At 45.6% G+C, this 25,691-nt stretch overlaps 1 protein-coding gene across 1 annotated transcript in view; it reads right to left on the reverse strand.

Annotated features, from left to right (window-relative positions):
- Positions 1–289: 289 nt before the first annotated feature.
- Positions 290–25,691, reverse strand: part of PEDS1 (plasmanylethanolamine desaturase 1) — a 31,033-nt gene continuing 5,631 nt past the window's right edge. Inside the window, exons 2-6 of the mRNA XM_077253238.1 lie at positions 19,898–20,017; positions 12,882–12,973; positions 12,368–12,512; positions 11,773–11,985; positions 290–3,717 (exon numbers count right to left, since the gene is read on the reverse strand). Of these exons, the coding sequence (XP_077109353.1) occupies positions 3,596–3,717; positions 11,773–11,985; positions 12,368–12,512; positions 12,882–12,973; positions 19,898–20,017 (692 nt within the window). The 3' untranslated portion in view covers positions 290–3,595. The remainder of the gene's footprint in view (positions 3,718–11,772; positions 11,986–12,367; positions 12,513–12,881; positions 12,974–19,897; positions 20,018–25,691) is intronic.

Consider the following 25,691-nt stretch of genomic DNA (forward strand, 5'->3'; position numbering starts at 1 on the left):
TGAGTAAAACACTGATCAGAATAACCGGTCTGTTTTTCTCATACGTGGAAAAATAAATTGGAGGTGTGAATGAGCCCTAATGCACAAGACCACATTATCGCTCAGCCAAAATATGGCGGTACATCGAGAATCTACAGGTCAGGTTTCCATTGTGTGAACGAGAGCCGCTGTCATACTTTGCGATTTCCCCGCAATCCTTAGACATCTCCAGTTCCGAATCCTATCACACTAATCCTGGAGCGCTCTGGACCCCCCAAATCCACCTAAATAAAAACACCAGACAAGTTTTCCACAATCTGTTAGTAATGTCTAATTTTTTTTTTCTGTTATAAATATATTTACATTTAGAACATGAAATTAAAAATCTTCCTCATTACGCAGAAAAAGTCAAGATTTTAAGGCTTCATATTAAGGAAAAATAAAAGAAACAGAAGAATAAAGAAAGAAATAAGCACCTTAAACATGACCATCAACCTTCACCACCATCTACACCACACACACGGGAGTTCACGTCGCTGGACACGCTTGGCTGTATGGAGCAGGTTCTTCAGGACAGCGATTCAAGGTTAAAAAATAAAAAAAGGAGAAACTATGTGCTGACTGATACGTTTGACAGTCGGCCCTCTGTGGGGCGAGGCCGCAAGCAACAGTGAAATGGTTAAATAACATCTGATACACAACTAAACCCAATTGTCTCAGCATTCTACATATCCACCATTTTACCGGACACACAAGAAGCAGGAAGGAGGTCAGTCGCCCAGCACACGAAGAGTATGGTCACCCCCAGGAGTCGCATAGTCAAAAGAGCGTCGGCCAGAATACATTGCACTGTAATAACGTGTACGACTCTTTTCTTCGTGTACCAGTGCTAGTAATAAAAAGGTTCTAGTGCATATCGGAAAGTGGCTAAACCCCCAACAGTCAGGACAGGTCCGAGGATCAGGAGAAGTCACTGCGGGGAGATCGAGGCCGATAACGCTGCAAGCTGCACATCTGCAACGCCATACAGGTGTATAGTCAGGAGGAGGAGCACATAGTCCTGGAGAGTTGCATAGTGCAATGGCTGGAACAGCCCAAACTGATGCTTGGTAGAATTTCATCTTGCTATGTAGGGGGATGACGTCCATATTTACAACATTGTGTTTATTTCTACTATAGGAGGGAGGTCCGGATCACTCACGAACATGATTAAGAACTTTTAGCATTTAATATGTTAATATAACATGGCCCGTCTCTGGGGGGGGGTTACAGGATCTCTCCTATCTCTGGCCACGCAGGACAGTGGAGTAAAGAGGCAACAAATTGGCACTTGGGACGTGATACCCAAGATCACTTGCTACAGATCAAACATTGCAACCCCCAAGTCACATGTGGAATGGGATTTATGGCGCCTTCATAAATGCTCAGTTTTTCTCTATGTTCTATAGATGCATTTCTTGCCTAGAACATGAATGGGAGCCAGAAAAGGAGGAGGTCTGGGGTGGTTTCTCTTCCCTGCCCGAATGAGCACAGTGGATGCACATTTTCCAAGGACATTAGCTCAGCTTCAGGCCTTGTGCACATGGCTGAAATATAGCGCTTTATGGTAGTATTTAGGCTTCAAGGTACCTTGAACAGCCATATACTTTGCAGAATTTCAACAGGTATTTGCCGCCCACATCACGTTTAGTATTGGTCATCTGCAGCACAAATGCCGACATACTGCAGACAGTAAATCCACAGCACATTGATCAATTTATGGTGCAGATGTTCTTGCAGCGTAAATTAAGGTTTGGGTTTTTTTTTGTTCTTTTCAATCTCATGATGTGGTTACTTTAATTGTCCACATGCAAATCCGCAGCCGTAAATCCATTGTACCTTGGGTACGTACCCTTACTCACTTCACATGGAAGTCAGATTATGCACTATATAAGAATAAGGGTATGCTCATGCGCCGTATTTTTGAGAGGGAAATCAGAGGCTGCATTTCTAGGATTCTGCAGCCAATTTATAGGATTAGCCCTATTATCATCCAATGTTTTCTGTTTCTATCCTGCAAAGTTTTTATCCTCTTAATATAATGCAATCTTCATATTATACACAACTGTACTTACAATTGCTCATTTTGCTTTTCTACCCAGTGAATTCTTCTCTTTTCTCTGCTCTATGTAGAAACAGGAAATCTCTTGTCCCTGCAAAAATCATTCCCCTCCACTTCTGACCTAGCTGCTCCCCTGTCCACCCTTGCCATTGACTTTTGCAGTGACTCATACAGGGAAAATTGACCTCCTGTTTCTACATACAGCTTAGAAGGATTCAGTTTATAATCACGTGATGTAATAGAGATAATGGAAAAGAGAAGAATTAGCTGGGTAAAAAGGCAAAATGAGCAATTGTAAGTACACAGTGCCATATAATATGACTAATATATGAAGAGGATAAAAACTTTGATGGACGTGCTTCTTTAAGACATTACAGGACTCCTTTTCATAACAGAGGAAAACCGACTATGTGAACATATCCCTAAGGAAGAGTTATTTCATAGACACCACATCTCAGTAATATGGAACTGTACAGGCTGCAGCACGTGGGTCTGCTGTGTGCACAAGAGCTGAAGCCAGACCCTCTATAGCGAGCAACCCCTCCTGGGCTGTATAAGAATGCCTTTAAACTTGCCTACAGACAGGAGAGGTTTACATTCTTCTAAAAGCAGCAATGACTGCCTATAGGCTTTAGTGGGGGTTTTTGAGGGTGACCATACCCCATCCTATAGATCAGCTGTGGACCCTCGCTCCTGTACTCACTTCTCCTCTGTTGCCTCCCTGCTCTGCTTTCTTACAAGTACAGGAACACTGCGACTAATCACCTGCAATTTTTTATTGTTTTTTTTTTGCCTGGTCTTAGAAATTGAAAAAAAAAATAAAAATAGTGACGTCACTTCCCTCGTCACGAGCAGTCAGGAGGTAAGTAAGAGTAGGATTTCTTTCCGATTAGTGTCAGTGATATGAACAGCGTGGTGTGATGGACACGCCGGACAATCTGGAGGCTGCAGTGTTTCTTTGTCAGTATCATGCACATATAGCCCTTCTCCACAAATGAAAAAAAAAAAAATAATAATAATTAACGGCACAGCAAAAAAAAATAAATAAAAAAAAAAAATCTACTTTTATATTTGCCTCAGGCTTCCCCTGCGACAGCGGATTTCATGTTGATACAACAAATGTTATTGACTTCACTGATGCATCGCCATAGTGCAAGAGAGAGTACAATCTTCCTCTTTTCTGGCTCATGTGGAGGCCACATGATGCTCAGCAAGGTGAAAGGTCATCTAGGACATCAGCAAAAAGAAAAAAAAAGCAAAAAGAGAGGAAAAAACAAAACAGAGCTTTCTGTCAGCTGCTTGAGAGGGGGAGGTGGGAGCGGCGCCCGGGAGAGCGAGGAGTGCGAGTCCTTGGATTAGAGTCTTATGGAGTTTAGCACAATCTCTTCTTGTGCTTATTAGTCCGTTAATTCCACTTGAGTCTTTTTATATATTTGGCTAATGGCTTTTAGTTTTCACTTTTATGGTTTTATAGGTTGGCAACTGTTAAGAGGAATGGGCTGAGCTGGCTGGAGATTACTTCACTTTTTGAGCCCACTTTAAGTCGTCTGATCGCGGCTTCTCGCCCGTTAGGCCCTGGATGAGGTCTTCTAGGCGCTTCCAGAATCCGATCTTCTCTAGAGGGTAGTTCAGCCAACCTTAGAGAGACGAAAGAAGACATTCAGCATAAAAAAAGGGAGCAACATTCATAGAAAAAGTACACTATCAGATAATTGGGATTAGTATCAACACAAAAATTAACCAAAAAACTAATACCATAAAAATACAAAGTTTATTAACCCCTTCATGACCTTGACGTTTTTTGCAATTCTGACCAGTGTCCCTTTATGAGGTAATAACTCAGGAACGCTTCAACGGATCCTAGCGATTCTGAGATTGTTTTTTCGTGACATATTGGGCTTCATGTTAGTGGTAAATTTAGGTCGATAATTTCTGAGTTTATTTGTGAAAAAAATGGAAATTTGGCAAAAATTTTGAAAATTTCGCAATTTTCACATTTTGAATTTTTATTCTGTTAAACTAGAGAGTTATGTGACACAAAATAGTTAATAAATAACATTTCCCACATGTCTACTTTACATCAGCACAATTTTGGAAACAAATTTTTTTTTTTGCTAGGAAGTTATAAGGGTTAAAATTTGACCAGTGATTTCTCATTTTTACAACAAAATTTACAAAACCATTTTTTTTAGGGACCACCTCACATTTGAAGTCAGTTTGAGGGTTCTATATGGCTGAAAATACCCCAAAGTGACACCATTCTAAAAACTGCACCCCTCAAGGTGCTCAAAACCACATTCAAGAAGTATATTAACCCTTCAGGTGTTTCACAGCAGCAGAAGCAACATGGAAGTAAAAAATGAACATTTAACTTTTTAGTCACAAAAATGATCTTTTAGCGAAATTTTTTTTATTTTCCCAAGGGTAAAAGGAGAAACTGGACCATGAACGTTGTTGTCCAATTTGTTCTGAGTACGCTGATACCTCATATGTGGGGGTAAACCACTGTTTGGGCGCACGGCAGGGCTCGGAAGGGAAGGAGCGCCATTTGACTTTTTCAATGAAAAATTATCTCCATCGCTAGCAGACACCATGTCACGTTTGGAGAGCCCCTGTGTGCCTAAACATTGGGGCTCCCCCACAAGTGACCCCATTTTGGAAACTAGACCCCCCAAGGAACTTATCTAGAAGCATAGTGAGCACTTTAAACTCTCAGGTGCTTCACAAATTGATCCGTAAAAATGAAAAAGTACTTTTTTTTCACACAAAATTTCTTTTAGCCTCAATTTTTTCATTTTCACATGGGCAACAGGATAAAATGGATCCTAAAATTTGTTGGGCAATTTCTCCTGAGTACGCCGATACCTCATATGTGGGGGTAAACCACTGTTTGGGTGCACGGCAAGGCTCGGAAGGGGAGGCGTGCCATTTGACGTTTTGAATGGAAAATTAGCTCCAATCATTAGCGGACACCATGTCGCATTTGGAGAGCCCCTGTGTGCCTAAACATTGGAGCTCCCCTACAAGTGACCCCATTTTGGAAACTAGACCCCCCAAGGAACTTATCTAGATGCATAGTGAGCACTTATAACCCCCAGGTGCTTTACAGAAGTTTATAACGCAGAGCCGTGAAAATAAAAAATAATTTTTCTTTCCTCAAAAATGATTTTTAGCCCAGAATTTTTTATTTTCCCAAGGGTAATAGGAAAAAATGGACCCCAAATGTTGTTGTCCAGTTTGTCCTGAGTACGATGATACCCCATATGTGGGGGTAAACCACTGTTTGGGCGCACCGCAGGGCTCGGAAGGGAAGGCACGCCATTTGGCTTTTTGAATGGAAAATTAGCTCCAATCATTAGCGGACACCATGTCGCGTTTGGAGAGCCCCTGTGTGCCTAAACATTGGAGCTCCCACACAAGTGACCCCATTTTGGAAACTAGACCTCCGAAGGAACTAATCTAGATGTGTGGTGAGCACTTTGAACCCCCAAGTGCTTCACAGAAGTTTATAACGCAGAGCCATGAAAATAAAAAATAATTTTTCTTTTCTCAAAAATGATTTTTTAGCCCACATTTTTTTATTTTCCCAAGGGTAAAAGGAGAAATTGGACCCCAAATGTTGTTGCCAGTTTCTCCTGAGTACGCTGATACCCCATATGTGGGGGTAAACCACTGTTTTGGCACACGTCGGGGTTTGGAAGGGAAGTAGTGACGTTTTAAAATGCAGACTTTGATGGAATGCTCTGCGGGCGTCAGGTTGCGTTTGCAGAGCCCCTGATGTGCTTAAACAGTAGGAACTCCCCACAAGTGACTCCATTTTGGAAACTAGACCCCCAAGGGAACTTATCTAGATGTGTGGTGAGCACTTTAAACCCCCAAATGCTTCACAGAAGTTTATAACGCAGAGCCGTGAAATTAATAAATGTGTTTCCTTTCCTCAAAAATATTTGTTTAGCCTAGAATTTTTTATTTTTGCAAGGGTAACAGGAGAAATTTGACCCCAAAAGTTGTTTTCCAGTTTCTCCTGAGTACGCTGATACCCCATATGTGGGGGTAAACCACTGTTTGGGCACATGCCGGGGCTCGGAAGGGAAGTAGTGACGTTTTGAAATGCAGACTTTGATGGAATGGTCTGCGGGCATCATGTTACGTTTGCAGAGCCCCTGATATGCCTAAACAGTAGAAACCCCCCACAAGTGACCCCATTTTGGAAACTAGACCCCCCAAGGAACTTATCTAGATGTGTGGTGAGCACGTTCAACCCCCAAGTGCTTCACAGATGTTTACAATGCAGAGCCGTGAAAATAAAAAATCATTTTTCTTTCCTCAGAAAAGATGTTTTAGCAAGCAATTTTTTATTTTCACAAGGGTAACAGGAGAAATTGGACCCCAATATTTGTTGCCCAGTTTGTTGTGAGTACGCTGATACCCCATATGTGGGGGTAAACCACTGTTTGGGCACACGACAGGGCTCGGAAGGGAAGTAGAGACATTTGAAATGCAGACTTTGATGGAATGGTCTGCGGGCATCACATTGCATTTGCAGAGCCCCTGATGTGCCTAAACAGTAGAAACACCCCACAAGTGACCCTATTTTGGAAACTAGACCCCCCAAGGAACTTATCTAGATGTGTGGTGAGCACGTTCAACCCCCAAGTGCTTCACAGAAGTTTATAACGCAGAGCCGTGAAAATAAAAAATAATTGTTCTTTCCTCAAAAATTATGTTTTAGCAAGTAATTTTTTATTTTTGCAAGGGTATCAGGAGAAATTGGACCCCAACAGTTGTTGCCCAGTTTGTCCTGAGTACGCTGGTACCCCAAATGTGGGGGTAAACCACTGTTTGGGCGCACGTCGGGGCTTGGAAGGGAGGGAGCACCATTTGACTTTTTGAACGCAAGATTGGCTGGAATCAATGGTGGTGCCATGTTGCGTTTGGAGACCCCTGATGTGCCTAAACAGTGGAAACCCCTCAATTCTAACTTCAACACTAACCCCAACACACCCCTAATCCTAATCCCAACTGTAGCCATAACCCTAATCACAACCCTAACCCCAACACACCCCTAACCACAACCCTAACCCCAACACACCCGTAACCCTAATTCCAATCCTAATCCTAACCCTAATCCCAACCCTAACCCTAATCCCAACCCTAACCACAACTGTAACCCCAACACACCCCTAACCCTATCCGTAACCCTAACCACAAGCCTAATCTTAACCCTATTTCTAACCCTAGCCCTAATTCCAACCCTAACTCTAATTCCAACCCTAACCCTAAGGCTATGTGCCCACGTTGCGGATTCGTGTGAGATTTTTCCGCACAATTTTTGAAAAATCTGCAGGTAAAAGGCACTGCGTTTTACCTGCGGATTTACAGCAGATTTCCAGTGTTTTTTTGTGCGGATTTCACCTGCGGATTCCTATTGAGGAACAGGTGTAAAACGCTGCGGAATCTGCACAAAGAATTGACATGCTGCGAAAAATACAACGCAGCGTTTCTGCACTGAATTTTCCGCACCATGGGCACAGCGGATTTGGTTTTCCATAGGTGTACATGGTACTGTAAACCTGATGTAAAACTGCTACGAATTCGCAGCGGCCAATCCGCTGCGGATCCGCGGCCAATCCGCTGCGGATCCGCGGCCAATCCGCTGCGGATCCGCGGCCAATCCGCTGCGGATCCGCAGCCAAATCCGCACTGTGTGCACATGCCATAACCCTAACCCTACCCCTAACCCTACCCCTAACCCTACCCCTAGTTCTAACCCTAGTTCTAACCCTAACCCTAGTGGAAAAAGAAAAAAAAATATTTTCTTTATTTTATTATTGTCCCTACCTATGGGGGTGATAAAGGGGGGGGGTATTTATTTTTTTTTTTATTTTGATCGCTGTGATAGAACCTACCACAGCGATCAAAATGTACTTGTAACGAATCTGCCAGCCGGCAGAATCGGCGGGCGCACTGAGCATGCGCCCGCCATCTTGGAAGATGGCGGCGCCCAGGGAGAAGACGGACCGACTTCGGGAGGCTCGGTAAGTATGAGGGGGTGGTGGGGGGGTGGATCGGAGCACAGGGGGGGATCGGAGGACGGGGGGAGCGGACAGGAGCACGGGGGAGCGGACAGGAGCACAGGGGAGCGAACAGGGGGACGGAGGGGGGTACCGGACAGAACGGTGGACTGGGGAGGAGATCGGGGGCGGTGGGGGGGGCCAGAACATGATTTCCAGCCATGGCAGATGCTATTGCAGCATCGGCCATGGCTGGATTGCAATATTTCACCATTTTCATAGGTGAAATATTGCAAATTGCTCTGATTGGCTGTTGCACTTTCAACAGCCAATCAGAGCGATCGTAGCCACGTGGGGGCAAAGCCACCCCCCCTAGGCTGAAGTACAACTCCCCCTCTCCCTGCAGATCGGGTAAAATAGGAGTTAACCCTTTCACCCGATCTGCAGGGATGCGATCATTCCATGACGCCACATAGGCGTCATGGGTCGGGAAGGGGTTAACCAATCAAAATTCTTACCAAAAATATAACTTAGACAAAAAAGGCTTTAAAGCATACACAACACCCAACAACTTGAATAGAGTGGGTCCATCAAAAACCTAGCCAGACATTTAAATGTAGGAGGGTGGAGGCATATATAAGTATTATCACCCTACTTGTCCCTCCTTTCACCCTATCTGCGGAGGTTGACACCCTCTTGGACGCAATATGGCGCCCCCGCTCCTCGACGGCTGGCCCTGCCAACTCTAAAGCTATGTGCACACTTTGCGGGGTCCTCCGCGGGTTCTCCCGCAGCGGATTTGATAAATCTGCAGGGCAAAACCGCTGCGGTTATCCCTGCAGATTTATCGCGGTTTGTTTTGCGGTTTCCGCTGCGGGTTTTACTCCTGTACTATTGATGCTGCATATGCAGCAATGTGCAGCATCAATAGTAATGTTAAAAATAATTTAAAAAATGGTTTATACTCACCCTCTGACGTCCCGATCTCCTCGGCGCTGCACGCGGCGGTCCGGTTCCAAAGATGCTGTGCGAGAAGGACCTTCGTGACGTCACAGTCATGTGACCGCGGCGTCATCTCAGGCCCTGCTCGCACAGCAACCCTGCGACTGGACGGCCACGTGCAGCGCTGAGAGGTGAGTATAGCATTATTTTTTATTTTAATTCTTTTTTTTTTTTTTTTTTTTTTACACAAATATGGTTCTCAGGGCCTGGAGGAGAGTCTCCTCTCCTCCACCCCAGGTACCATCTGCACATTATCCGCTTACTTCCCGCATCGTGGGCACAGCCCCATGCGGGAAGTTAGCGGATCAATGCATTCCTATGTGTGCAGAATCGCAGCGATTCTGCACAAAGAAGTGACATGCTGCGGAATGTAAACCGCTGCGTTTCTGCGTGTTTTTTCCCGCAGCATGTGCACAGCGGATTGCGGTTTCCATAGGGTTTCCATGTAAATGTAAACGCTATGGAAACTGCTGCGGACCCGCAGCTACAGAAACGCTGCGGATCCGCGGTAAAACCCGCAAAGTGTGAACATGGCCTAAGAGTCCCTCACTAAGAGTCTAATCCTCAATTCTAAGAATATAATTCAAAGCCTCCAATGGCTATAAATCAAGACCCTAAGCCAATATAGGCATAACCAGCATAAGTCAATGCTAGGTGCAAATCACCAATGTGTTAAACAACCTTTTATGGTCTGACAGTCCTCCTCTAATAGCTGTTACACCCTAATGAATCCCTAGAAAGACATCCCTGCCTGCCAGCGGAGGTTGGCACCCTCTTGAACGCAATATGGCACCCCTGCTCCTCGGCGGCTCACCCTGCATACATCTCTGATGTGATTTATACACACAGAATTTCCCATATGCCTCCTGAGGAACTATACCATGGGGGGGGGAAACGAGTCGAGGCGAGATATGAATACAGATAAGTGTACCAGTGTTAACTGGATTCTTGCACCATATGTGGACTTTTTAATTTTGGGTTGGGCATGGTGCAATAAACAACATTGAGACACTTTGAATTAAGGATATGCTGCAATAATTATGTATCTGGCATGTACTTGTTTGGGGGTCTGAGAGAAAACCCCTATTGGTTGATCCCAGGATTTTTACCAAGTGTTTTTTGAATGTATTGCACCGCCCCTGGTTCTCTTTTTCTTTCCTGGTCTTTTTTATTGTTATGGTCTGACTGTCACTAGGGGTCCGTAGTAATGGTTCACTAGTGGTGAGTCCCACAGGCACCTCCCCTTGCAGTGCCCCTGTGTAATTAAGGGATCTATTAGGGTCACTAGGGTGAGCCGCCGAGGAGCGGGGGCGCCATATTGCGTCCAAGAGGGTGTCAACCTCCGCAGATAGGTAGGGTGAAAGGAGGGACAAGTAGGGTGATAATACTTATATATGCCCCCACCCTCCTACATTTAAATGTCTGGCTAGGTTTTTGATGGACCCACACTCTATTCAAGTTGTTGGGTGTTGTGTATGCTTTAAAGCTTTTTTTGTCTAAGGGTGCTTTCACACTAGCGTCGTATGACGCACGTCGCAATGCGTCGTTTTGGAGAAAAAACGCATGCTGCAAAATTGCCTGCAGGATGCGTTTTTTCTCCATACACTTGCATGAGCGACGCATTGCTACGGATTGCCACACGTTGCATCCGTCGTGCGACGGATGTGTTGTGGCGGACCATCGGCACAAAAAAACGTTACATGTAACTTTTTTTGTGCGTCGTGTCCCACATTTCCGACCGCGCATGCGCGGCCGGAACTCCACCCCCGCCTCCCCGGACATCACAATGGGGCAGTAGATGTGTTGTAAAACTGCATCCGCTGCCCCCGTTGTGCTTTTTTTTTCACAGTATGCGTCGGTACGTCGCATTGCGACGTGCGTCGTACGACGCTAGTGTGAAAGTAGCCTAAGTTATATTTTTGGTAAGAATTTTGATTGATTAATAAACTTTGTATTTTTATAGTATTTGTTTTTTGGTTAATTTTGGAGTAACATTCATAACCTGACAAATTATGGTGATCATGTACATGTCAGTTTTCAGAAAACCAGTGTGCAATGCTGGATCTGTCCCGATATCCACCACTAATGCCACCGTACAATCACCTCTGAATCCACCCCCTGTGGAGCGCAATAGCGATCAGCATTTAATACCATTCCAATTTCTGAAAACCCTCTTCCCCTTCTTGAAGTTTGCTTTATAGAACAAACTGCGCTTTCCTGACACTCCCCAGATCCAGCACTGAGCCTATAATGCTGCTCCCAATGTCCATTATTATCTGCAGCGAATAACTTAACTGTTAATCTGACTGATTGGCTGCAGCGCTGTCAACATGACACGAAGGGCCTTTTTCAAGGTGTATGCATACCTCTCTTTTCAAGGCTTGAAAATGCCCTGCGTGGATGAAACGTTGTGATTTTTCTGTGCCAATAGTTACCAAAAGGAGATCGTCTGGTTCTCTGGTTCCTGGATCTCTCTGTTTGCAGCATGGACATCTCGTAATGGCCCCTTTGGCAGCTACGGAGACTGTGTTCTTTACCCACCCTCCCATAATTTTTTAAACAATCAATAGCTGGGAAAAAGGGGTTTTCCAAAACCGAAAAAACCCTTTAGTATAGGGTACTGATTGATGCTCTGTCCTCTCTTCCAGGTGAAAAGGTAGTGTGAAGGCTCCTTACCTGTCGTGATGCAAAAATAAGTCTCGTGTGGAGACACATGGTGAATACGGTGGTGCTTGCGTGGTAAGATGATGTGCCAGTCTTGGAGGAAGACTACCCAAAAAGGAAGACCACAGTACGTGTGAGACCACTTGTGAATCTGGTTGGTGAGCGTCACAAACATCGCCAGAGCAAAGATGAAACATTCAGTGGCATACGTCTTGTAGAGGAGATCTGTGAAAGTAAGAGAAGAGTCACATGATGCCTAAACCTGGACGTGAGATCAGGGTTCCAACGGTGGAGTCTCCCAGTCCTTAGCTGCAGTGACAATTCAGGAGCTCTTGAATTAACCCCTGGTAGCCTGCACTGCTTATCAGTGGCATGTGAGACATTTACAGCCTGAATAACTCCCTAACAGGTATTCAGAATTGCACAAGCAGCTCTGGAGGAGAAAGGAATGTTAAAAATCTTGCAACATTAGACCAGTGATGTAGGAACACTGCACATGTCTCGCTGGTGAGAACTACTAATGAGGCTACATGGGAACTAAAAAGTCCTGTTATATGAGGAACATTTGCATCCTTTGCTGAAATGAGAACCTGTGTTACATCGGTACCTGGAGGAAGGAAGAGGAATTTGTAGGCCATGCAGCCCAGTGGAATGACGGTCAGCATACAGTTATCGCCATTGGTTTCTATAAAGTCGTGCCTGGTGATCGCCGTGGGGTCGATATGATGCTCCCGAAACGGTCGGATAAAGGCCTGAAATAAGAAAAAAAAATAAAAAATAAAAAATTATGATAATGGCGAACAGCGCAAAACTGCATGGATTGCAGAGTAAAGCATCAACTACAGTGGATAAAATCATGAATGACCCACAGACCTCCCAGACCGCACAAGAAGCGTAGCTACCTCCGGTCACTAATCTCATAAAAAAATATTAGTTAGTATGCCCCCTGCCAAAAATGGACGATCGACTATTCCCTAGTCCTACAGTCAGTCTCTTTCCATCCCAGAAGAAAAGTGGCTGATAACAGGGAGCAACAGAAAAGACACCCCCACTGCCCAGACAATCTGATGTCAGACTGAAGTCTGGACCAACAGAACATGCACTGTATAATCACCACTCACTTTTCCAACGATCGGCAGCTCCACGGAGCCCCAGGTGTCTGCTCCCCAATGCACCAGCCCGGAGGCAAAATCTGCTGTAATGATCCCTGCAACTAAAGAGAGAAACAACGTAAGGGACAGAACAAAGCATAACACAAAGGGTTAACCATCAGAGCTACTATAAAGAAATCATGAGAAAACCCACAGCATTATTTTTTAGTTCCATCCCTGGTGAAGAAGCAGGAGGCAACCAAGGCGTCATCATGTCCGATTGAGGAGTCTGGGAAAATTGTGTGACAACCCTTGTGCTGGTTGTCACCAGAAGGAGGAGCCCGTCATATCTCCTGAATGTCATTTATGGCTTTATAGTGTCTCTTCACACCCCGGTTATCACCTGTTATCGCCCTCCGCTGTGTACACTGCGTTTTTTATCTCTTGGACAGATATCGATTTCACTATTTACCTATTGAGTTATACAAAGGACCTGGAGACCTGAACAACCAAGAAGTCCTCTCCAGGATCTCCTCCTCCTCTGTAGTCACAATGTCTGGTATCAGGGACTGGATTAAAATGCATCCCATCCAATTATCCGGCCTCATCTCCTGTACTCTAGTCACATCCAGAGCTGCATTCATAATTCTACTGCTCCTGTGCGCAGAAGGCTGTGCATTATAGGAAGCTAGATTGTAGATAGCAAACATAGGTATGTCGACTGTCATTGAGATGTGACCGGAGCACAAGCCAGATCAAGAGAAGGGAAGCAGAAGATGTCACCTCTTGCTCGCTGCACGGATTACTTTTCCTGCCACTTCTGGGACACGCTGGTCTTTTTTATTTTAAACATTCTATATTGTGGTCTGCAGCAGTAGTGTAATAGTCAGAAACCACGATACTCCTCCCCATCATCCTGCGTCATTACAATAAATCCGGCAGCTGCTCGGCCGAGGTCCGCACTCCTCTATATTACATCTGTACGGCCGGCCTGGACTAAAGCTCCTCCTGAGATAATCTCGTGTACACGGCGCTCTGTGCCTCATCCCCAGCACACTACAGTCCTGGAGACAGAGTAAACACCATGCTCCCATACTGTCGCCACTTGGCGCGCACTTGTTTCAGGGCGAGGGTTTACTTGTAACATGGAGACCTGGAACTACAACCAGAAGCCATATTACCGCTGACAACCACCTGCTGCATAATGTTAGAGAAGTTGTCACCTCCTTGTGGATTGTTACTGGTTTTTGAGACCTTGTTAATACACTTTAGACTGTAGATGGGCTTTAATGGCAAAGTTCGGCCTTGAAGATACGCAGCTTCTGTCGAAAACGGTCTCATATTCTCTTCCTCTCATTAGAGGACATGTCCGGTTCCGCATGTTGCACCCGCACCTAATTTTCACATTAATGATGAAGTTATATGGCTGTTCCTGCAGAGATACAGCTGATGTGGCGGCGAGGTCTTGTGATACATCCACAATACTCCGCTCTTATGTAACATCCACGACAACAAGCTGAGTAAATAGAAATAAGAACAGGAACTGTCGGCCCACTCTGCCTTCTAGAAATGACGCCTAATCATTGCATCCCGAGACCTCCTGCAGCCTGCTAATAACTGAAGCGTTACCATTCCACCATATTCACGATCTCTGCTTGCAATTAAAGGGTTATTTCTACCTTCATAAATGGATATTGTTGGATAGTGCTTGTAAATAAACAATTTTGCAATTTACTGTACAGCTTTTTTGAGATATGAACACTCTTTCTACAGCTCATCACCTTGGAGGCCGACCATCGCTGCTACACAGCAGATCGTGCACAGTGCTTACAAGCTTTTTTTTATTTAACTTGTAAGAATGGTTTTGAAGCCAACCTCAATCGCTGGAGCGCGCTTTTGGCTCCTATCTTCGGTGTAGTGCTTACAAGCTAGACAGCAGCGGTGGTCGGTCTCCTAGACTACGAGCTGTAAACAAAAGAAAAGCCTTAATATCATAAGAGAGGCTGCAAATTTGAATCAACAGTAAATTGCAAAAGTGTTCGAGTGTACAAGCACTATCTGACAATATCCATCCATGAAGATGGAAATAACAGTTTAAGCACTGGAGAACAAGTACAGACCCGATCCTTCTCACAGCTGAAGGTTTGTTACGCTGTTTCCACAAACGTATCCACATGATTTGGTCACAGTACCATTTACTAACATGATGACGTACGCAGCTCTGGAGGTGACTGGAGTAAAGAACACATTAAGACGCTTGGGGGATCTGTCAAGGGTTTACAAAGATGTAGCAGATATTACGGAGTATGGCTGGAATTGAAGGGGTTAAGCTTGTGAGCACCCTCCCTGTGCGCTCACCGAGTGCTCGCATTACGCATCATAGCAGAATTCCTACCAGATCTTTGGGGACTTGTGTTAACGTCTGATGCAGATTACGCCCCACCAGGGACTCCTTCTGTCAGCCAATTCATTCATTCTGAGTACCGAGGGATATAGCCGAGTCCAGGACTGCACGGAGGGGGTTTAACCTTCACTTTAAGACCAGACGCAGGCAGCGGTGGGAGGGAATACACGTGTGCTGTATATCACTGCAGTGTGTCACATACATGTAGAGGGAAGTTTACCTGTTCAAGGCCTCCAACAATTGCACTACCCAGGGTGCACCAGGCCCAAGTAAAGATAGCAAACAACACAGGTGCAAATAATACCGATGCAGCCCACCTACAATCAGGAATTGGCTGCTTGGAGCACCCATGCAAAAAAATAGTCTGTATGTGGCATGTTCACACAGGACTGCAAAGTATATGGTGAAAAGCCTATTAATGACGCCATAAATATAGCGGGCTAACCATGATGCATCCTGTTCACACAGGATGCATCATGGTTAGCCCGCTATATATATGGCGTCATTAATAGGCTTTTCACCATATACTTTGCAGTCCTGTGTGAACATGCCACATACAGACTATTTTTTTGCATGGGTGCTCCAAGCAGCCAATTCCTGATTGTAGGTGGGCTGCATCGGTATTATTTGCACCTGTGTTGTTTGCTATCTTTACTTGGGCCTTGTGCACCCTGGGTAGTGCAATTGTTGGAGGCCTTGAACAGGTAAGCATGCCTGTGTTCTGGTGTTTTTTTTGAGTTTAGTGGAGGTTTTCCTCCAATGGTGTTTATGTAGAGGGAAGTGACAATGGATCTAATGTAGCATATGATGGGTCACTTCTGGGGCTGATTCCTGTTATGTCACCATCTTATAGTTTGACAGCGTGGGACATTGCTGTGGAGGACCCTGCCCGGGGTAGTAGTCCAGGTCCACGAAGAGCTCCCACATCCAGTCACATTCGCAGATCTCACTCCGCACATGTGTGAAGTGAACTTGGATGCTCAGAAGGCTGCAGCGACCACTCAGCCTGCTCCAACCTGTGTGAATAATTAACCATGACAACGTGTCAGTGAGAGACTACCCTGCGTGTCGCTGCCAATACTATACAGCCGGTGTGGAGGGGTCAGGGTCGCATCACCATTGCTGCACACACCCACACTGCATGGTGCAGGCTATCTGCTTCTCGCGTGCCCCATGCTACAGGGCGAGGAGGCGCTGCGCTCAGGTAACCGCTCCCAGGCGACACATTATCTCGTCACCTAGACGCTGTTACCGTTGTCTCACTCTTGGTTACTTAGTGACCAGGTACATTTCTCAGGTATTTGCTGTAACGAGTGTGAGACAATGTGAGGAATGTCCGGCAGCTGTCAGCACCTGTTATTGGTCAGAATCCACAGACAAAAGAGCTGGGAGGATGTCACCGCTCCTGCACGTCCGCACGTCACATCCCTGCCCTCTGCAGCAACAACACAAAGTAGTATAGGACTCAGTAAGCAAAGAAAACATGGTCGAGGCAAGCAAAGAATTTCAGGAGGAGGCAACGACTCTCGGGAGGAGGCAAACAATCGGGAATTTGGGTTTGGCAGATGCTGGTGGAATCTCCTGCCCAGATGTGTACAGTCTGCTCTAGGAGGAGTAATAGCAAGGCCTGAACTCAAGATTTTGGCCCTTAGCCCCAAAATAAGTGTAGCTATAATAGCTGGAGAACTAGGAGCTTCTCACTTCATGGCTGCAGTTTGGGCTACAATCAAAAAAGACCTGACTGACAACACAAAGCCCTAAACTCTTCCAATTTTCCCTTTGCGCCCCCCAACAGAACAGCCCTGAGGGTAAAGCAGACACGGTCTCAAGCCTCCAGCTTCCTTGACAGCGGAGACATGGTCTCATGCCTCTTCCCCCCCCACCAGAGACATGGTCTCATGCCTCTCCCCCCCCACCGACAGCAGAGACATGGTCTCATGCCTCTCCCCCCCCACCGACAGCAGAGACATGGTCTCATGCCTCTCCCCCCCCCCACCGACAGCAGAGACATGGTCTCATGCCTCTCCCCCCCCCACCGACAGCAGAGACATGGTCTCATGCCTCTCCTCCCCCCACCGACAGCAGAGACATGGTCTCATGCCTCTCCTCCCCCCCACCAACAGCAGAGACATGGTCTCATGCCTCTCCTCCCCCCCACCGACAGCAGAGACATGGTCTCATGCCTCTCCTCCCCCCCACCGACAGCAGAGACATGGTCTCATAACTCCTCCCCCCACTGACAGCAGAGACATGGTCTCATGCCTCTTCCCCCCCCCCCCCCCCCCGACAGCAGAGACATGGTCTCATGCCTTTCCCTCGATAGTACGATAGTAGAGCCTAGGCTTTGTCCTTTCCAACGGCAAAGCTGAAACCTCATCTCTCTCCCCTCAAATCAGCGCCATGACGTCAATGACAACCGAGCCCAGGGCTTTGTAATGATCAGAAGCTAAATTGGCATGTGTCCCTGAGGCCATGTGCGAAAAGCTAGAATGCATCAAACTATGGGCGTTTCGGACCTAAAAAAAAAAATTATATCTATATATATCTATATATCCATATACACACACACACCCTATATACTCGAGTATAAGCAGAGACCCCAGTATGAGCCGAGAAACCTAATTTTGCCACAAAAAAACTGTGAAGACTTAATGACTCAAGTATAAGCCTAGGGTGGGAAATGCAGCACCTAATGGTAAATTTCTAAAATAAAAATAGATGCCAATAAAAGTAAAGTTAATTGAGACATCAGTAGGTTAAGTGTTTTTGAATATCCATATTGAATCAGGAGCCCCATATAATGCTCCATAAAGATCATGATGGGCCGCATAAGATGCTCCATAGAAACATTTGCCGCATACAATCCTGCATAAAGGTTGATTATGGACCCATAAGATGCTCCATAGAAATATTTGTCCCATATGCTGCTGCTGAGATAAAGAAAAAAAAAACAAAAAAAAGACTCATACTCACTTCTTGTCCTGAGCAGGCGGGGACACCGGCATTTGCGATATTCACCTGTCCACGTTCCAACACTGAGCGCTGCTCCGTCTTCCGCGTCCTCTGCAGTGACTGTTCAGGCAGAGGGAGGCGCACACACTAGACACGTCATCGTGCCCTCTGACCTGAACGTCACATCGGCTTAAAAAAATGGGCTGAAAATTTCAGCTTATACTGGAGTATATATGATTATACGATATCTATCTATCTATATGCACACACACTGCTCAAAAAAATAAAGTTAACACTTAAACAACAGAATATAACTCCAAGTAAATCAAGCTTCTGTGAAATCAAACTGTCCACTTAGGAAGCAAAACACTGTGACAATCAATTTCACACGCTGTTGTGCAAATGGAATAGATAACAGATGGAAATTATTGGCAATTATCAAGACCCACTCAATAAAGGAGTGGTTCTGCAGGTGGGGACCACAGACCACATCTCAGTAACTCCGCTTTCTGGCTGATGTTTTGGTCACTTTTGAATGTTGGTTGTGCTTTCACACTCGTGGTAGCATGAGACGGACTCTACAACCCACATAAGTGGCTCAGGTAGTGCAGCTCATCCAGGATGGCACATCAATGCAAGCTGTGGAAAGAAGGTTTGCCGTTTCTGTCACCATAGTGTCCAGAGGCTGGAGGCGCTACCAGGAGACAAGCCAGTACACAGGAGACGTGGAGGGGGCCATAGGAGGGCAACAACCCAGCAGCAGGACCACTACCTCAGCCTTTGTGCAAGTTGGAACAGGAGGAGCACTGCTAGAGCCCTGCAAAATGACCTCCAGCAGGCCACAACTGTGCATGTGTCTGCACAAATGGTTAGAAACAGACTCCATGAGGATGGTCTGAGTGCCCGACATCCACAGATGGGGGTTGTGCTCACAGCCCAACACCGCGGAGGACGCTTGGCATTTGCCACAGAACACCAGGATTGGCAAATTTGCCACTGGCGCCCTGTGCTCTTCACAGATAAAAGCAGGTTCACACTGAGCACATGTGACAGACTTGACAAAGTGGAGAGCTATCTGCTGCCTGCAACATCCTTCAGCACGACTGGTTTGGCAGTGGGTCAGTAATGGTATGGGGTGGCATTTCTTTGGAGGGCCGCACAGCCCTCCATGTGCTCGCCAGAGGTAGCCCGATTGCCATTAGGTACAGAGACGAGATCCTCAGACCCCTTGTGAGACCACATGCTGGTGCGGTTGGCCCTGGGTTCCTCCTAATGCAGGACAATGCCAGACGTCATGTAGCTGGAGTGTGTCAGCAGTTCCTGCAAGATGAAGCTTAAGAAAGGCTCATTTGTAGCCGAAACGTCGCCCAGACATGTGGGTTGATTAAAATCCTACACATTTTCCCACTGAAACAATGGAGTGCTGCCTCTTTCTTGGAATTCTGTATTACAATATTATATATATATATATATATATATATATATATATATATATATATATATATATATATATATATACACACACATTTATTTTTTTTTAAATGGACCCCAAGGATTACACCTCTGAAGTGGTTTCGACACTTCCCCCAGAGCCCGTTTGGGACACAAACCAGGGTGATATTTGGGGGAATATGCAATCTAGGATGTTTCACCATCTTCCTGATGCAATCGGCGGCTTACTTATACTTACAGACACTCAGGACGATGCTGGCTGTGTGCTCAATGCTGAAATAGCGGACCAGGTTGCAGAAATTATAGGACATCAAGAGGAAGCAGAGAATGACAGAAACCCATTCTTGTAGCCTCTTCCCTGCAGAGAAAACAAAACAAAACAGAAGTTATGGGATGATCAGGGACAGGGCTGACCCCTAGAAGGTTATGCTGTACTAGTCAGATATTTCAGCCCCTAAAGCTGCATATTGTAAACAACAGGAACCGAACTATCAGAATGATGAGATTCGCATTGGATAGGCTCCGGCTAATAGAAGTGTTCATACATGCCTTATTTATGGAAAGCAGATATATATATATAACCTGGGTGCAGCCCAGCTCACTGCACAGCCTCCATATGTCACAGCTCCTCGACATCTCATGTAACAGGTTCTGGGCTGGAGAAATAGGAACCTGCTGAAAACCCCTCTGACGGTTCCCAGGTGGACAACATGTAGGGGGCCGAGCAGTCACCAAGTAGTATTCATAATGGGAGAAGGCTGTGCAGTCATCACACCCTGGTGATTCTATAGTTTACACCCAACAAGGGATTACATTACACCGATCAAATGGACATGTGCAGGCCCCCAGACAGGAGGGTGTTCAGTGCTTATCATGCTATGGAGGCTAAGACTTGCCCCAAACTTAAGATATCCCTTTATTCAACATCCAAAACACCACAATCCACAGATGCTCGCTGCCACACGTCAGCTCTGTGAGTATTTATAAAGCATTCCAGCTAAAGATTTGGAGTCTGGCTAATGATCCTGAGACACAGAATGGGATTACTTGGGTGTTTCTGCATCTCCCGTGTGCAAGACCCCACAGTGTATTCGGGGTTCACTGTGAGTCCAGTGACACTTTGTGGACTTCCTCTGTATGTGCTGTCCTCCAGCACTTCCTGCTCACATTTTCACGCCTGCAACCTGTACAGGTTACTTATACCGTCCTGCACTGTGGAAGAAAATATGTGAACCCCCACAACGATCCCAAGTCCCCACATTAACCCAGGGCTTTAATACTGAGCACACAATGGGCTTACAAAAGCCACAGAGCCCCGACAGTACAGTCGGATGCAGCAGTTGTGCAATCTTGTGCTACAGCTAAGGCGAGATTACATATACGGTAGGTAAGGGCACTGACAGCAGAGACGGGGGCAGGTGACACTATATTGTACTGTGTAATGCATCTATAGCCTGTCTGGGATTTGTAGTTCTATGACAGTTAATCACAGCCCTGGGGACATCTAACAGGAAATGAGGCAGAAAAATTACAAGTTTCTAGGAAGTCTTATAATCCAGCCTGGTGCGGACACAGCGACCTTGAAGCGACAGCAGAAGAACGTGACCAATATCTCAGCTGATAATGCGGACTGCGAGTTGTGTAACTTCAGCACAACGCAATCCTTAAAGGGTTATTCCCATCTTCTTATATGGATAGTGTGTCAGATAGTCCTGGCAAAAACAAGAACTTTTGCAATTTACTGCTTATTAAAATCTGCAGACGATCTTGAGATATTAACCCTTTCTTTACAGCTTGTTGCCTAAGGGTACCGTCTCACTATACGATTTACCAACGATCACGACCTGCGATACGACCTGGCCGTGATCGTTGGTAAGTCGTTGTGTGGTCGCTGGGGAGCTGTCACACAGACCGCTCTCCAGCGACCAACGATGCCGAGGTTCGCTGGTAACCAGGGTAAACATCGGGTTACTAAGCGCAGGGCAGCGCTTAGTAACCCGATGTTTACCGTGGTTACCAGCGTAAAAGTAAAAAAAAAAAAAAACCGTACATACTCACCATCTGATGTCCGTCAGGTCCCTTGCTGTCTGCTTCCCGCTGACTGAGTGCCGCCGTAAAGTGAAAGCAGATCACAGCGGCGACGTCACCGCTGTGATCTGCTCTCACTTTCCGGCCGGCAGACAGTCAGAGCGGGAAGCAGACGGCAAGGGACCTGACGGACATCAGATGGTGAGTATGTACGGTTTGTTTTTTTTTACTTTTACGCTGGTAACCACGGTAAACATCGGGTTACTAAGCGCGGCCCTGCGCTTAGTAACCCGATGTTTACCGTGGTTACAAGCGAACGCATCGCTGGATCGCTGTCACACACAACGATCCAGCGATGACAGCGGGAGATCCAGCGACGAAAGAAAGTTTCAAACGATCTGCTACGACGTACGATTCTCAGCAGGGTCCCTGATCGCAGTAGCGTGTCAGACACTGCGAGATCGTAACGATATCACTAGAACGTCACGAATCGTGCCCTCGTAGCGATGAAAATGCCACTGTGTGACGGTACCCTAAGAGACCGACCACTGCTGCTGCTTAAGCTTGTAAGCAGTGCGCTGAAGCTGGCTGGGATTAGGAGGTAATAGTACGCACCTGAGATCCCGACCTGCTAAAACAAACAAATACTTACACCCGCAATAGGGGAATAAAAATAAAAAGCTTGAAAGCACGCAGCGTGCTCTGCTGTTTAAAAGCAGTGGACGGTCTCCAAAGCAACGGGCTGTAAAGAAAGGTATTAATATCTCAAAAATGGCTGAAAATCATAATAAGCAGCAAGTTGCAAAATGGCTTGTATTCTCAACAATATCCATTTATGCAGAGGGGAATGAACTGAAGCTTTTTTACTCCACTGTTTCCAAGAGCCATGACTGTATATAAATCTGCATTATTAAGCTGAGTTATGCCTTTGTCAGTCTTTATTGCAGCTTTGGAAGTCTATATATGAAGCAGCAGGGTCAGGATGAGCAAGAAACTGTGGGAGGACACGGCCCAAAATCAAAAAAAAAAACCAAAAAACTCTTATATAACTGATTGCAGGCAGCACACTATGTAGCACACGTGGCTATAAACCACAGCGTAGCACACTGATGGATAAGGGTAGAGACAATGCCCAGCCAGCCAGGACCGGACTATGCAGAGCTCGCAGGTCACAGCTCAGACCTGCAGGAACCAGACTCTGCACTAATGGCCGAGGGCGGATGATGACCTTTCACCACAAAACCCACTGTCCTCCGGCATCTGACAAACCGTCACATTCAGCAAGTCCAATGAGCCTGTCCATAGCATAAATAGCAATTCCTTAACAGCCAGAACCTTACTGTACATATACACAGAGCCACAGGGAAGTAAAACTCCATCCTCCCCACGAGATGATCCACAAGGCAGGGGAGAGGAATCGCAGCCGCTCAGGATGAATTATCAGGTCTATTTTAGGGAATTGCCAGTTTAGTAATGTACAGGTCCATAGAAGGGTCATATTACTCCTGAATACAGGAAATAGATGTACCTCAGCCCCCCAAAGATCAGGAGAGCAGGCATGGAGCAGACCACAGGCCAGGTCTGTAAGCTCCATCTTCCAACAGTTTACACATCAGAGGTTGCTGCTCTGTTCATGCACTATGCTTTACACTGCAGCGCATTCACACTGATGCGATACCTAGGCGCATTTTTCCGACTGAATTGTTTATTGGATCAGGTAAGTAAAAAGCTACTAAATCCTGACAGAAGGGACTGTAACATGAGTGTGAACAGCGACTCCTCGACGTCCTGTCCACACAATTGCATCTATGTAATAACCCTGGAATATACATAACAAGACCGGAGCAGTCCAGCCACCAGGACGAGTGGTTGTCACTGACCTCATGGCAGCGCCCCCTCACATTTCTACTCTCCCGCCAGCAGCGTCTCCCCCTGAAGAAGTCTCCAGGACTCCTACAACCAGATGTGAAAAGATTTAATTGTGTGCAAGCTTCTCCTCATTTAACCCCTTGCCTGCTGCAGCACTGTACAGTCAGTACAGGAGATCCAGCATCACCAATCACCTGCCTCAGCACTACATAGCTATTAATGGGTCTGGTATGATCACTTAACCCCTCGTCTGTAGCACTACAGTTATTAATGGGTGGTATCATCACTTAACCCCCTTCCTGGTGCAACACTACAGACTTATTAATGTGTGTATCAACATTTAACCCCTCACCTGCTGCAGCACTATATACCGTAGTTATCAGTGGGGTCCAGTATCACCACTTAACCCATTGTCTGCAGCACTACATAGATATTAATGGGTCTGGTATAATCGCTTAACCCTTTGGGCAGCAGCATTACATATTTAATGACAGATCCAGCTTCAGCATTTAACCCCTGGCCTGCTGCACTAATAATTAATGGCTCCATCATCACCATTTAACCCCTCGACTGCAGCACTACATAGTTATTACTATACTGAATCAAAAAGTGTCTTTGTTTTTTTTGAAAGTCAAACCTTTATTTAGACATATATAAAATATACAAAGTTAAAATAGTGCCTCTCACCAAGAGAAATTCAACACAGGAGGCTAGCAGGAAGAAGCACTCGCGACACGCGCGTCGGGGTTCTCGGAGGTGCATCATGTCACTCGGCACTACACTCGGGAAGCAGCACATAGATCCAGGTAATATGTATTGAACGCACTAGGTTCTGGCAGGTCTGCTGGAAGATCATATGCACAGGCGCCTGCAGTGACTTGTGGGAGAGTTTAACCGGAAGTACTTTTGGCCGTATACATGTTGTGAAGATCCTGCACGCCGTGGCATCCTCACAGATGATAACTATTTCACTTTGTTATTTATGTATAAATCAGGCAGGGCTTGATAATGTCCTCTACATTTTTCCCTGATGAAGGCGCTCTAATAGTGTCGATACACGTGGGGCCTCAGTCTCCCCATGGACAGCACTTGGTAACCCGCTATTGCATTTGCAATTAGACCACCTTGACATGGTTATGGGTAATGGGTACCGGTCTTTTGTTGATACCTAGTGGCATTATTGATATGTCCTTTCTATTTAACAGCGGCTAGGGTGAATATAATTATTATTACTTGGCATCCGGTGATTCATCTGGTAGTACATTGGAATTGGATAAAATCTTTAGCCAGTAGTGTGTACGAGTGCTATATTACATCGGAATAGGGTATCTAATGATATATTTTTTCTATACCTGTACCATAAATGTGGGTTATTATTATTTAGGTTATATTGTCTGATGGTATCCACTGGGTCAGCTGGCAGCATATCGCAATTATATTTAATACCTAGCTATTAGGGTGTGACCAGGGAATTCCATGTGTCCTATATTTATTCCCATTATTTGGGTTTGGTGTGTGCTATGAAATGTCCGGTTTTCTACTCTCTTGGGGGGGACTATGTATGGTCTACCTAGCCATGTTGGCTTTTTTATGTTTTTAAAATTGTGTGTTTTGCCTTGCCTTTTTGTATTGTTATGCTAAATAAAATTTACTATTAAAGATTGATCCCAATAGTGTGCATATCTTTCTTCTTGTTTTCTTTTCGTGTATTGAACAGGGGTTTGCAGGTATTATGGATAATGATGTGGCGATTTGGGGCTCAGTGAATTTTGCTCACAAATTACTTAGGCAAATATGCTATGCACCTGCACTTTAGACACATGCTCCTTTGTAACTGACTATTTAGTTGCACTGTGATTTGGATATTGCGGTATTGATGCATTTGCACTTTAGGTCACAACCTGCTTCACCCAATAGGGATTTTTCCATATAATTTTTGAAGGTTTGGGAGAGGATTTGATGTGAACGCAATCTCTAATATCCATAGTCAGTATTTTTCACATTTTTTCAGGAGCATCAGGGAGTTTGCTAATCTCATCTGTTTCTGTTTGGATATTTATATGCATATGCTTCAGCTGACCTCCTGTGTAGAATTGCTCTTGGTGCACAGTCACTATTTTAACTTTGTGTGTATA

This window comes from Ranitomeya variabilis, chromosome 4 (assembly GCF_051348905.1).
Source record: "Ranitomeya variabilis isolate aRanVar5 chromosome 4, aRanVar5.hap1, whole genome shotgun sequence".
In the NCBI taxonomy this organism is placed as follows: domain Eukaryota; kingdom Metazoa; phylum Chordata; class Amphibia; order Anura; family Dendrobatidae; genus Ranitomeya; species Ranitomeya variabilis.